The 13,153-nt window shown below is 42.6% G+C and overlaps 1 protein-coding gene across 1 annotated transcript; it reads left to right on the forward strand.

Moving 5' to 3' along the window:
• Positions 1-484: 484 nt before the first annotated feature.
• SPINK1 (serine peptidase inhibitor Kazal type 1) lies at positions 485-5,258 on the forward strand. The gene is made up of 4 exons (XM_054567934.1): positions 485-593; positions 1,323-1,354; positions 1,529-1,635; positions 5,142-5,258. The coding sequence occupies exons 1-4, from the start codon at positions 539-541 to the stop codon at positions 5,185-5,187; spliced, it is 240 nt and encodes a 79-aa protein (XP_054423909.1). The 5' UTR covers positions 485-538; the 3' UTR covers positions 5,188-5,258.
• The last annotated feature ends 7,895 nt before the right edge of the window (positions 5,259-13,153 follow it).

Genomic DNA, 13,153 nt, shown 5'->3' on the forward strand with positions numbered 1-13,153 from the left:
CAGTCGCTCAGCTGTCCCTCTGTCAGCTACTTTAGGCTTTGTCAGTGGGTGACAGAAAAAGAGAGAAAGAATAAAAAAGGGAAAAGCTAAAGAAAATCAAGAAAGAATGAAGAGGGTTTTTTAAATATGCACGCCTGTTCAGATATCCAGAAGTACCGGCACAAGGGACCTTTGAGTCCCCTTACAGAAGAAAAAACCAGGGCTGAAGAAAGGAAAGGCCTCCCCAAATTGCAGAGCAGGCCATGGCAGGAACCAACTCACTAACCACCAGAACCCTTGTCCTGACAGAACCTTGGCCTTGCACCTTCCAGGCGCATGACATTCTTTTCTCCTCTCTTACACAGATGACACTACCCAAACCTGGGGGCCAGGCTACACGACGAAGTCAATCAATAACCAAGGAGACCTGTGACACGAGGCAGTGGGTGGAGCCTGGGTTGCCAACCTGCCTATATAACTCTTCCAATCCAAAGGTTCTAAAGAGAAGTGGTAACTTCAGTGTGGTTTTCAGCTGAGCTCAGGACACAAAACCTTAGCCATGAAGGTAACGGCCATCTTTCTACTCAGTGCCTTGGTCCTGCTGAGTTTATCTGGTAGGTGTCTTTGCATATTTTTCTGATTTGAATTAATCACCTTTTCACCTGTTGCTTTACCAGGCACATTACCTTCTAGACTGAGACAGAGTCTACTCTTCAACAGAACTTTTGGTCCCAATGAGATGAAATAAGATCAATGGATAAGAATTATAGAAAGAGGAATTTTAATGTAAAATAAGGAAAACAGTTTTTAAACATTGTTTACAAAAGGAGACTTAAATGTAACTGCAAGTTAGTTTTGCGTCAGAGGACCTGGTTACCTGGTTGCTGCTGCTTGTTAACTATTTTCACAGTAACTATACAAACTTGACCAATAAACTGAGGTAAAGACACCTATACTTTCTGTATCACTAATAGTGAGATCTAAGGTCTAAGTAACTGGTTGTGGGGCTGTCAGTGAGCATTCAGAGGACCTCTGCTCATTTCAAACAGTGACCATACCATTTCTATTTTCAAGGAAATGGATCAACTTTTCTGAAATATCAAATTGAGATACTTCAGACATGGTCACATTTTTGCTTGATTTTTTTGAGGTTTCAGCAGGCAGAGAGCGAGGGGACACCAAGGCGATCTCCTTGAGAGGAAACAGGAAGAAGCGGGGGTTGGGGGTGGAACATGCCGGCAGGGATGCCACAGTCTGACGTGGAAACAGAGAATTCTGAGGAGAAGAGATCTAGCATCTCCCATTCAGAACCCGACTTCACATGTCTGATTTATGTTTTCTAGGTAACGGTAGGGCTGAAGTCTCAGGAACACAGGTAAAGACAACTTTATAATCTCTTATTTCTCAGGCTAGAGCTGTTTGTTCTGACCAAAGCGCAGTCTAGTTGGCACCTTTTGGTTTAGCCTGAAGTCCAGAGGAGGACCATGAATTCCTCATTTGGCTGTAAACCCAAAGAAGCAGAAGTGATTCGATTTGATTCCCGTTTTAGGCCGTATGCAACAGTAACGTGGATGGATGCACCAAGATCCATGACCCCATCTGTGGGACCGATGGAATCACTTACTCTAATGAATGCGAGTTATGTATGGAAAATAAGTGAGTAGAAACTTAAATTTCTTGCAAAATACATTTTAAGTTCGTTGTTTTCAAATTTTCATATATCTTATCCCTTGGAGCCCCAAATCAATATACCAATACCATCCGTCTTACCATGAAAGAAACCAAACATCTTGTTTTTTCCAAAAACACTTCTCAATCTTTTTTTCTCCTAATTATATATCTGGTATGATTATATACACAGGAGTGTGTGTGTGTGTGTGTGTGTGCGCGCGCGCGCACATGCATGTGTATTGACAGAGAATAATATTTATTGTGTCAAGCATTGGGCAAGGCACTTAATGTTCACAGAGTCATGAGGTAAATAATCCCAAGCCCTTTATACAGATGAAGAAACTGAAACTCGGTTACCTGATATAACTTTCTCAAGGTTACCCGGCGGTAAGTGGCAGACCTGGGACCTAACTCTTTTTCTTTCCACTATGCTTTACTGTCAAACTAAACCAGACTAAAGATCTGTGAGATGCAGAAGAAAACCCAGCATGCTCCGTCTCTCAATTTGCCTATACTCAAGGCTAACACAGTGTGGCCAATGGAAGTATAAGCACAGTGCTCAGAGAGTAGCAAATTCAAAACAACCCATTATGCCTGCTAGGATTTGGGAGTTTAAAGGCTTTATGCCACAAAGGAGGAGAGAGACCAAAAATAAATAAATAAATAAATAAAAAAGGAAAAGAAACGGAGACAGGAATCAATAACAGGGTGTAACATAAAACAAGGACAATAAAACAGAGGAGGGAGAGTGTTTGAATAGTTCTCTCATGAATTTAAAAAAAAAATCCCTTGTATGATGAAAACCCCATGCTTTTATTGCAAAACAGTAGATAGTCTGGATTTTTTTAAAAAGCTCATGCACCTAAAATACCCTTAAATTTAAAAGGTCATTCTGGGTGATAGTCATGAATGCGTTTACTAAAACTTCAAATATGCAAATATGAATTACATAGATTAGGTGGCCAAAACACATTTTTGCAGCACTGTTATTTATGGACAGGAGAGCTGGCCTCGAGGAAGCTCATTGTCTGAAGTGACGATGGGCCGGAGGTGGGAAACAGGCTGGGCGCTCAGAGAAAGATCTGCCCCAGGTGTTCTGTCTTACTCAACTGCTGGACACGTAACATGTGCCAAGCATTGAGCTAGTCTCCTCGGCTTTTCTTGTGCTTGTGACTAGGAGGAAATAGGTCAGGAGCACCAATAAAGTAGAGACAAATGCCCCTAAATGAGTTGTGAGCAAACTTCTCTGGGAGTGGAGGAAAGATATAGATTTCTTCTTACCGAAAGAGTCAAGAAAGGATTTATGAAAAGTATGTTATTTAAACAGGGCTCTGAATTTTGTGGTAGCATCACAAAAGTATTTCAGGTCAAATAATGGTGTAAAATGAAAAAGAGATTCTACAAGCGGCCCAGGAAACCCAGATATTCAGCAACTGATTTGATATTAAGACTTTGATTTAGGCTCACAGGACTCCATACATTTCCATTATTCCACTGTATAAATTCCCTATACCATGAACCCTCTTCTCGCTCTGCTTTAAATCCTTTCAGAAAACTCTCAATGTTTAACAAGGATTGCGGAAATAGGTCCTCAGGGAGACAGATTTAATACCCTAAGTTTTAGGCCAAAAATATTAGGTGTTGGCTCTGTGGTGAATTTATTTCCACATTAACGACTTGTAAGAGGAAGTTGAAAACACCCGTTAATTTTCTCATGACCCATGTTGTTGACGTTAAGGTCAAACATCGTATTTCGATCCAAGGGGAGGAGAAAGCACCAGAACAGCCTTGAGACTTGAGAAATTTCCAAGTGCCAAGACCAAAAGGCCCAATATTTAGTGAAATGTATTGGGAAAACATGAGCACAGAGCTGGGATACCCACCCTATTCCCTTAGCCTTTAAAATCTACCAGTCCTGCTTGCTCTCTCCATTCTTTAAAAAAAATACGTAAATATGGGAGGAACATTTGACCCCCAGAAAATGTAACTTCTCATCCTGTATTTTTTCAAATAAGAACACAGGTCTACAGAGAAAATGTAGCTTTCCCGAATGCAACATCTTTTCCACTGTACCATATTGCCCATCTCTCTCTACTGCCCATTAAAAGCACAGAGAAATGCATCGCATACTTAACAACTTAACCCCTAGCTGTTGGGTTTTGCGATGGGTAGACAACCAGGGCCTTTTATCTCCTTGGTTATTATGTGCTGGGAAGATACACTCAGTAGGGACCTTTTCCTATATCTTCTGTGTCTTCTTTGGGACTGTGTACTGGCAAGTTCTTTTCGGTGCCCTCCAGCAGAACTTTCTGCAACGATAATGATCTCTCTCTGTGCTACCTTGTTTCATAATTATTAGCCACTTAATAATTATGGCACTTAAAATGTGCTTAATACAACTGAGAAACTGGATTTTAATATCAGTTAGCTTTAACTGATTAAATGAAAATAGCTCTATGTGGATTGTGTCTACTATACTGGACAACTAGAGAGAAAACTTGAGTGCTCCATTTAGATGCTTGTATATGCTAACTCAGAAATAAGTATTATGAATGGTTAATAATTATGAGACAAGAAAGCATCAAAACCCTTAAAATAACAAAACTCAGCAAGGTCCAGATAAATATATGCATAAAGATACAGAAAAGTCAGATGTCCTCAAGTAATAGAGAAACAGAAGAAATTCTATAAGCCAGTACATTCAAGGAAAGGCCGAATAGAAAAATGAGAGATCTGGAAACAAGCTCACAGGGAATAATGAAAGGATCTGGAAATATTTAGCTTAGAGAAGAGGATACTGGTTTGGGAAAGGTGGTGGGAAGGCAGAAAAGTTTTTATGTGGAAGTGAGGATGCTTAGAGCCGGCAGGTGCCACATGGAAGAGAGAGATGACCTCCTTTTGTGAGATCTCACAAATACAAATCCCCAGAGTTCTAGGGGAAAGATCAATCAGTCAGAAGGCCCCACAGTAACCCAGGCACCAACCTGGACACATGGTGCTTAGGGCAATTACATCAGGAGCAACAAAAGCAAGGATGGACTAGAAATTAATTTCAGAGGTTGACTGTAATGCCCTGGTAGATGTGTAATGACAGATCTTTTTTCTTTCTGTTATATCCCTAATGTATGTAATAGTCAATCAATATTTGATGAATAAATAAGTGAATGAAAGGAATAAAAATAGGGATCAATCTCAAACTTTTCCAGGTAGCTCAGCTGGTGAGAGCTTCGTGTCATCCTGATACACCAAGGTTGTGGGTTCGATCTCTGGTCAGGGCACATACAAGCAACTGATGAACGCATAAATAAGTGGAACAAAAAATTGATGTCTGTCTCTTTCTCTCCATCCCTCCCTCCCTTCCTCTCTCTAAAATCAATTTTAAAAAACCTCTATTTTAAATAGAGCTAAACTTCTTTCATTGTTTTTCTCCCATAGTTACATTTTTTTGTCAGCAAAGTTTAAGCTAAATTTTTTTTCAATCTCTTCTACAGGAGGCGCAAAATTCCTGTCCTCATTAAAAAGCGTGGGCCTTGCTGAGAACCGAGGTTCGGAAATCCTGTAAGGTTACCACGATGCCCAGCTGGCCTGATTGTTGAATAAAATGCATCTAAATACTTCCTGTGGTTCCCATAGCCTTTATTTTCAAAGGCATCTTTGATTACAGTGGGGACAGAAGGCCGAGTTTATGAAATCCAGCAATCCTGTGTTTTCAGACAGGGTTTCCTGCATGGTGTTTTTTCCTTCCCCACCTTCCTCACATTCTGAGGACTCTGTCTCAGGAAATGTGGCTGCAGATATTAAGTGACAGGACACAGATGATCATCGATACATTTAGTATCAGACCAGAATTTTCATGAACTGTTCGAAAACTAGTCCAGAAACATGTTACCCAGCACCTTTCACTACTGAAATGATTCCTTTAGGTTTCCCTGGGATTTAACTGAGCATCCATCGTGCCTGGCACTGGTCGATGTACACATAGGCAAGATTTCAAAGAGCTGTCTATCTCGTAGAAAACAGTTTAGCCTTAAGAGTCCCTCTATCTCCGAGTGTAGACTTCAGCTGAGACATGATTTTCTCAAAGAGGTTCTGAATCATTGAGGAAACCGAAAAGGCTGCATTTCCTCAGCTATGCCGTGGAGTAGCCTCTGTGTTCAGCATTAATTCCTCCTCAGCAGAGGTAATGAATTCCCTATCAGGGGCTAAGCTGAATACCAATGATATGGAGCTCTCTGTTTTCCCTGGTACTGAAGGTCTGGCTGGAGAACTTCCCAGAACTTGACTTAGAGACGCAGGTCTTACGGCCTAAGGGGCTTGCACTGAGATAACGAGAAAAGCTGATCCTGAATTATTTTGAGGAATCACCTCTTTTACCCCCAAACCATCCCCAAGAGAAGACCTGGCAAGGAAGGGACCATAGACCAGATGTCCTGACCACGAGGGTGCTGCGTGGTTCCCTTTACCACACACGTGAGCCACAGCAACCTTGTAAGGTTGTCTTTATCTTGTGAGTATACTTAGGAAAGTGAAGTGCTGACTCCAGATCTAGTGCTGCTTCATCTATAGCACAATTACCTCTGGTGGATTATTCCTTGTCTATTTCTTCTGTAGAACTTCAGGCAAGATCCTCATATGAAAAGGCCTACGTGTTTATATTCAGAGATGGCACACAAGGTAGAAATAAAGAATTACCTCCAAAAGAAGAAAGTATTTATAATTACTGAAAAGGCAAAGGAAAAGGAACTTAAATTCCTGAGCTCATGAAGAGAACTAGCCTAGAATGGAGAAATGGACAGAGGGCTAAAAGGGCCTGAGTTGCATCAGGTTCCCTGATATGTAGAGGGGAATGAATCATCCATCGACCCAGAAGTAGCCAGTCAAGATCTGTCCCCACACCTGCAAAAGACTGACACAAAAGTTTATTCTAATTTCTTATGATATTCAGAAGGTAGATGTCTTGATGTTTACATCTGACCACTAGGGGGTGCTGTGGTCTGCCAAGTGACTCAGCCAAACAAGCCCGGAAGGCTCGCCAGACTGCATGCTAACAGAAGTTGTGAATGCAAGATGGCTTCCAGCATCTTGTCCTTGATGCTAAAGGACACATGAAGGGCACCCCTAATATTACAAAACTTTGCCCGGGTAAGCAGAATTTGAATCACTGAATGCTAGAAATAGTCAATGTCTAATTGAACTGTTTCACAGGTCTGTAGATAAAAGGTTTGGAGATTATAGGCAGAAGCAACACATAAACCCAGACTGCCTGCCTTTAATGGTTCTCTCTCTCTCTCTCTCTCTCTTTCTCTCTCTCTCTCTCCCCCTCCCTCCCTCCCTCCCCTGTTAAAAGATAAACTGCAGCAACTCACACTTCTGCCTGGTCATCTCTTTGGGACCCCCAACCTGACTGCTGCCAAGTCAAGTTCTCAGGACACAAAAGAGAACAAACAAGAAGGAAAAAAGTAATCCTGCAAGAGAAAGCTCTGAAAGCAAAGTCACAATTCAAAGATCTATTTCTTACCTTTTTTTTTTTTTTTCCTTTTCCTGTCCATCTGAATTTGGAAAGGAAGGAACAAGGTGAAATTTTACCTTCTTTTCTCAGCCACGTACCACAACTAGAGACAGAGATGGATGTGCTGCCTTTGGTCTGAATTCTGACTCTGCCAGCACCTGCCAGCTCCCCCAGGATCCTGTCTGCAGGCTCTGGAGCAGGGTGGGGTGGGGGGTCCTAGTGGGTCTCATCCGAGTCACCGGAAAATGTAGAGAAGGAAATATAATTTTCTCTGTGCCCTTTATGGTGAGAGTGTGGCTGCAAGGTGCCTTGTTCTCTCAGGGACCTCATAAATGGAGAAATTCGCCTAGGCTGAAAGTTCCCCAGCAGGGCCACGGTAATTCAAGGTTATCTTTGGTAAGCGTAGCCTGCTTGCTCAGCCTTCAAACAAAATTTTATTTACCCAAAGCCTCACACTGGACCCAGTTCAGCCTAAGTTGGACCCAGTCTGGCCCTGAACCCAATCGGGTTGCTAAGTTGGACCCAGTCAGTTTTTGGACCCAATCTAGAAAAATAAACGGTCGAATATATTCTGGAAGCTTATAAGGTGCAATCTGCGAAGCTAGAGTTCTAGAGGCCGTGAGAAAGCAGCAAGCTCAGGGGCTCATAGGGTGCCTATCTGGCTGCCCGTTCTTCCTGGGGGCCTTTGGTTTTCTCCTCTATCACCAAGACTGTTAAATGATGAGCTTGACGCATGTTAAAAATTTTAGGAGTTTATCTGTGCAAAAATTGATTTGAACAGTGAAGCAGCCAATCCAGCAGGTAGAAAGGAGTTACGAGGAGCTGTACAAAATGGAAGTCTTTTTCTTCCCCCTCAGAAAGGAGTGGGGACAAGGAACTTACACTAGGCTCGGTTATTGTACGGTTCCTGTCCTTTACGGGATGGCAGGGCTCTGTCAGGCGGGCTACCTAACAAGGGCTGCTCAGGCGAGTCCTGACGGACTGGGGTAAAGTCCATTTCCGAGAAAGACAAAACTGTGGTGAAGTCTTGGTTTGGTGACGGGAGGCTTTAGCATAGCGACTCCATTTGGGGCCTCTTGTCTTGTTTTTAACAGACCCATCAGAAAGCATATGGATTATTGTTTTATGTCTAGTAGTTACATTCTTAAAAGCGGTATTTACAAACTGGAAATTGTTTAGAGAAGAGAGACTGCCAGGATTGAAACTTTGTCCTATGATAAATGGTTGAAAGAAGTAGGAAAATTTGATCTGATAAGAGGAAAAGTCTCAGAAACCTGGTGAATCTTTTTAAACTATTTGAGAAAGAGTGTTAACACCATAAAAACAGAAACTTTGTTGTTGTTGTTTTTTTTTAAGGCTATATTACAGGCTAGAAGACAGTATCTAGCATTTGGAGATGCTTGCTTAATATCCTTTTTGTTACATAAATGAATGGAGGAAAGAAGTGAACATGTTCTGGTTGGCCCCAAAGGGTAGAATTTAGACTAATTGGGTAGGGATTAAAGGGAGACTGATATGGGCTCAGTAGAAAAGCACACACTATAACAATTAAGATCAAAGCTCTGATTTAAGAGTGCCTGGGCTGAGATGTGGCTTTCCCACCATCTACCATGTGTCCTGGGAGAAATCAGAGAATTTCTCAAAGTCTCAGTTTCCTCACATCTAATATGAAGTTAATAATTACAACTGCCTCATAGGGTAATCAGCACAATGCCTGCCATACCAGTAATTACTCAAAAAGTATTAGCTATTATTATTGTTTTGTTACTGTTATTATTCATCTCGTTAACCTTTGAGCTCACTATCAGGTCTCCTGGTACGTGACCATTTCCCTGATAGGAGGAGCTTTGCTTTTTCAGGTAACAATTCATTGCATTATTCAACTGTCAGGGATTTTATGAAAGAGGTTTCTCAACTGGGAAGAAGATGGGACTAAAATCCCTCTGCTTTTAACTGTAAAAAAAAAAAAAAAAAAAAAAAATCCAGAATTATACACCATACCCCAAAGCAGCAACTCAGGAGTAGTGGCCGAGTTTTGTGGCCCTAGTAGAGGCTAGGGTAGTAAGCCCGGACCCCACTGTTAGGTCCCCGCCCCTGGGTGACGAGAAGGACTGCAGTCATAAACACAGGGCCACGCAACTGCAGCTAACCTCCGCGAGGGCACGGTCACAGGGACAACAGATTTCTGTACAGTTTCCTTTCCTGGTTTCAGGCTATTTGAAATAATGAAACTACAGGAAGGGAACAGTGTACCAAGAATGTTTCATCCCGTTGGAAAAATAAACTTGTTTAAAATTAAATATTTTAAAAAAATTAACTATAATGAGCCTCCTGAGAAATAGGGACATGAAAAATATTAAACCTTTTTTCCGTCTCTCTGACCCAATATATCCCCTACAAACCTTAGCTTACTCCAACAGAGTAAAAATAAAATGTATTTGCATAATAAAGGAGGCAATTACACTAAAAGGTACAAAGCTCTTACCATTCAAAGCCTCAGCACTGCCAACAATTTCCTTTGTTTTCCTTCATTGTCAAGCGGTAGCTCATTTTTAGCTAAAAATATAGAATATGTAGATAATAGAATGTTCACAAAAAAAGTATAATATAGTTTGCTTTTAAACAAGTCAATAATAACTAAAAAGGCAACAGACAATAACAAAAAAGCCTGGTTTTGGTAAGAGGTAACCTATTCTACTCATTGCATGTGTAGTTATGAATAAAGAGTATAAAATAAAATTAATTTATTTGGGCTTTTCATTATTCCCCGTTGAAGGAAGAAGAAAAAAGACTCTAAATTAGGGATTAGAAGTCACCAAGGGGAGAGCTGTGTCAGGAACAGAAACAAAAAAGTAAACACAAAGAGAAAACTACAAAAAGAAAGAAAGAAAAGGGGTGAGGAAAGAAAGGTTATATTTTGAAATGCTCGTGCTAAATTTCAGTGCCTTTAAAAGCCCTTCTATTTATCAAAATGAACTGTATGTGCCTTCCGTTAAAACTTACAACTATACTTTAAGAACTTTGGAGTTCTAGAGACCTTTAAAATGTTCAAGAGGTGCTTTAATAGAAATGACTGCCACACTTTAAAGATGCAAATTAGGCCCAGGTGAGAGTTCATGAAGAATACCGAAGAGGACGGAAAGTAACCTGTATTGAGTACTTCCGTGCGCCAGACCCTACATCAAGACAGGGCAGCAAGGTCGGTAGGGGTGCCGCCTCCAGAGCTCCTGCTCGGCTCCGCGGCGTGGGTGCCCCGGGAGAGGCAGCAGCAGCAGCAGCAGCAGGACGAGAGCTGCTGCAGCTCAAACGCAGTACGCACTTGCAGCATCAACGGCAGCGCTTCTGGCAGGCGGCTGGCAAGAGCACGCCAGGCTCCTGTCCAGCGTCTCGTTCCTGGGTAACACCCTGCTTTCTTTTGTGCCTTCAGCCCTTCCAAGACCACTGTAGCCAAATCCCTGCATTAAATCCCTCTTAGAAATATTTAGAGTGGTCTTTGATTTCTGGGCATGACAATAACTGAGACACATATGAATCTCTGATTTATAAAATATGGGAGAAAACTATTTTCCAACCTTGCCTGCTCCGTCTAGTCACTATATCCTCCCCTACTCTGGTACATTGTTTGGGGAACAGGGCTGATCACCTCAGCCGGGGCATTGCAGAAAAATAGTTGTGTGATCTTGTGGTAAATTAAAATTTCCTTTCAAGGCAAATTTTCTTCAAAGTGGAATAATGAATATAATGTTGCCTGCGCCCCTGCCCCCATTGTGGTAACTACGTAAACTGCAATACACAAATCATTTGCTTATGAAATGAGGTCAATGGTTTTAGAATTTCAAAAAGAAACTGGAATCAATAGGTGACATGAGGCTCTTTGACCGCTATAAACAGATGAAGTTTCTGTTGGTCTACTATGCTCCCTTTATCCTTCTGCTTGAATCAGTCTCTCTCTCTCTCTCTCTTTCTCTCCTCCCCTCTCTGCCACGCTTAACTCTATCTCTTTGTATTCTTTCTCCTCTTTTCTTTCCTCATGCTTCCTCCCTCTACTATAGATCCATCCCCAGAGAGACATACATAGTTCAGCATCTCCCTTCCATGCCGAAGGTCACTAACAATGTAGTTGCATTATCCTAGCATATGCATCTCTATCTAAAAACCTCATTTACCAAACGTTATAAGCATTATTCATTGAACATCCCCTGGCAATGGCGGAGAAGGAGAAGAAGTTGTTTCAAAGTCTGTAGAACAGCAATTCAGGTATCATTTAATGAAGTTGGAATTAGACCAGGCATAGGTACTTAAAAACCTCGGAAACTCTGAAGAGGATGGCTAAGCAAAGACATCGGTCCAGGCTGAGGGTGAAGGATCAGGAGCCTGCCCAGAGATGAAGCTGTCATGTTGACAGATCTGAGAACCGAAGTTCCCTTCCTCGCTCTGCTGAATCAGAATCCCCTGAAGAAAAGAGCAAAGGGGATAAGAAATCAAAGAATAAGTTGGGTCTATGAGCCAGTACAAAGAGACGCCAAGACGGGGGTTAGAAGAATGCTGAAGATGCTGTCTTCCCCTCCTCCTCCAGGACGCCAGTAGCCCTACTGCTACCCCTACTGTACCCCTGACAGCAACTGCCAAGGGGGAGCCTAGTGTGCGTCCAAAGGCCTAAGTGCCCAGATACACGGCCCTCCCCAGGAACTGCTACAGATCACAAGCTGAACCAAGCAAAATGGCCTCAGCATGTGGAACCCCTGAATGCGCTGCTCCTTCTGTCTCAGAGAGAAAACCCTGAACACACTAGGATGGGAGAAAGGGCCGCACTCCACGGAGGGCGGAAAAAGCAACACACAACCAGCAAAGGAGGCAGGGTCAAGGGATTGGGGGTTAATGCTTTCAGTGAAGCAGGCATTGAGAACAGAGGTTCTCAGGGGTCAGAGTCTGAGAGGAACGTCCCTAAGCATCAGGGCGAGCTACCCTCAAGGAGAAGGTTATCGCTGCTCTCAGGGACACCGTTCCTGTGTCGGATTTCTCACTGGTTTCAGACCCTACCACCAACGCGCCCAAATCCTGCCCTGAGGTAATTTATGGCCCCACTGCTCATTTCTACCTTCCTCTGATCATGCCTTCTCCTGTTTTTGCTGAAGTTCTATTGCGAGACAGTGAAGCACATCATCTCTGCAAATTGCGTCTGTGAGATCTAAAATGGGCATTTTGCCCACCTAAGAAGGAGGAAGCTTGTAAATTAATGATTTTGGAAAGCTACGCAAAGTTTTCACCTCAGACATTCAAAAAGTCAAAAGCCTGAGGTTACCTGGCTGGTAGAAAGCACATTCAACCAAACATCGACAAGAGAGATTGGTATCAGCGATGTGAAGTTCTAAAAGAGGTGAGATTCAGCCTATTCTAAGGATGCTGCATGAAATTCAGGAATATCTCACTTCATTGTGCTTTGATTTTTATGTTTTTTGTTTTTTTTTTTAACAAATTGAAGGCAAGACCTTTCACCAGCAAAAAGAGTACTGACTCACTCTTTTGTTTATTCACCTCATCGCACTGGCCTGGAACTTAGCCCAGAGTGTCGCTGAGGTACACCTGCACTATGTGACTGAGCTGGCAGGGACCAAGGATGGAACAGAGAGCAAGGACTCCTAGCAGTCAGGCGGCGCCTGAATTCTTAGTGTGTCATTCGCTGGAGGTCAGTTTCAGGCAATAGGCAAGGAAGTAAGGACAAATTCACCGCTGTCACAGGATACTTTTAGCAATGAGGAGGTGTGCGGGTTGGTTCCAGGAGAGGAAATTGTGAACTTCCCTAGAAGGGATGGAAGGAGACAGAAGGAGCACGTAACTCTGCCTTCTCCGCTCTCACCCATGTATCCTGGACAGCCCTGTATTGCCTGAGAGGAAGTTCCTCTTAGAACCCGAAAACGCAGGTGGGAACACCTGGTGCTCCTTATGATGCCCAGGGGGGCCCTGGCACCAGCCTATGATGTTCCTGCGTGGTTA

This window comes from Pteronotus mesoamericanus, unplaced genomic scaffold (genome assembly GCF_021234165.1).
Source record: "Pteronotus mesoamericanus isolate MK-2021 breed Mesoamerican mustached bat unplaced genomic scaffold, CSHL_Meso_final contig_2, whole genome shotgun sequence".
Lineage (NCBI taxonomy): Eukaryota > Metazoa > Chordata > Mammalia > Chiroptera > Mormoopidae > Pteronotus > Pteronotus mesoamericanus.

What these genes read in the sequence shown, in the direction of transcription:
- SPINK1 (XM_054567934.1), top strand. Translation starts at nt 539, where the DNA reads ATGAAGGTAACGGCCATCTTTCTACTCAGTGCCTTGGTCCTGCTGAGT. An exon ending in GGTCCTGCTGAGTTTATCTG is followed by an intron (nt 594 to 1,322) that starts GTAGGTGTCTTT and finishes TATGTTTTCTAG; the next exon opens with GTAACGGTAGGGCTGAAGTC. An exon ending in GAGTTATGTATGGAAAATAA is followed by an intron (nt 1,636 to 5,141) that starts GTGAGTAGAAAC and finishes TCTCTTCTACAG; the next exon opens with GAGGCGCAAAATTCCTGTCC.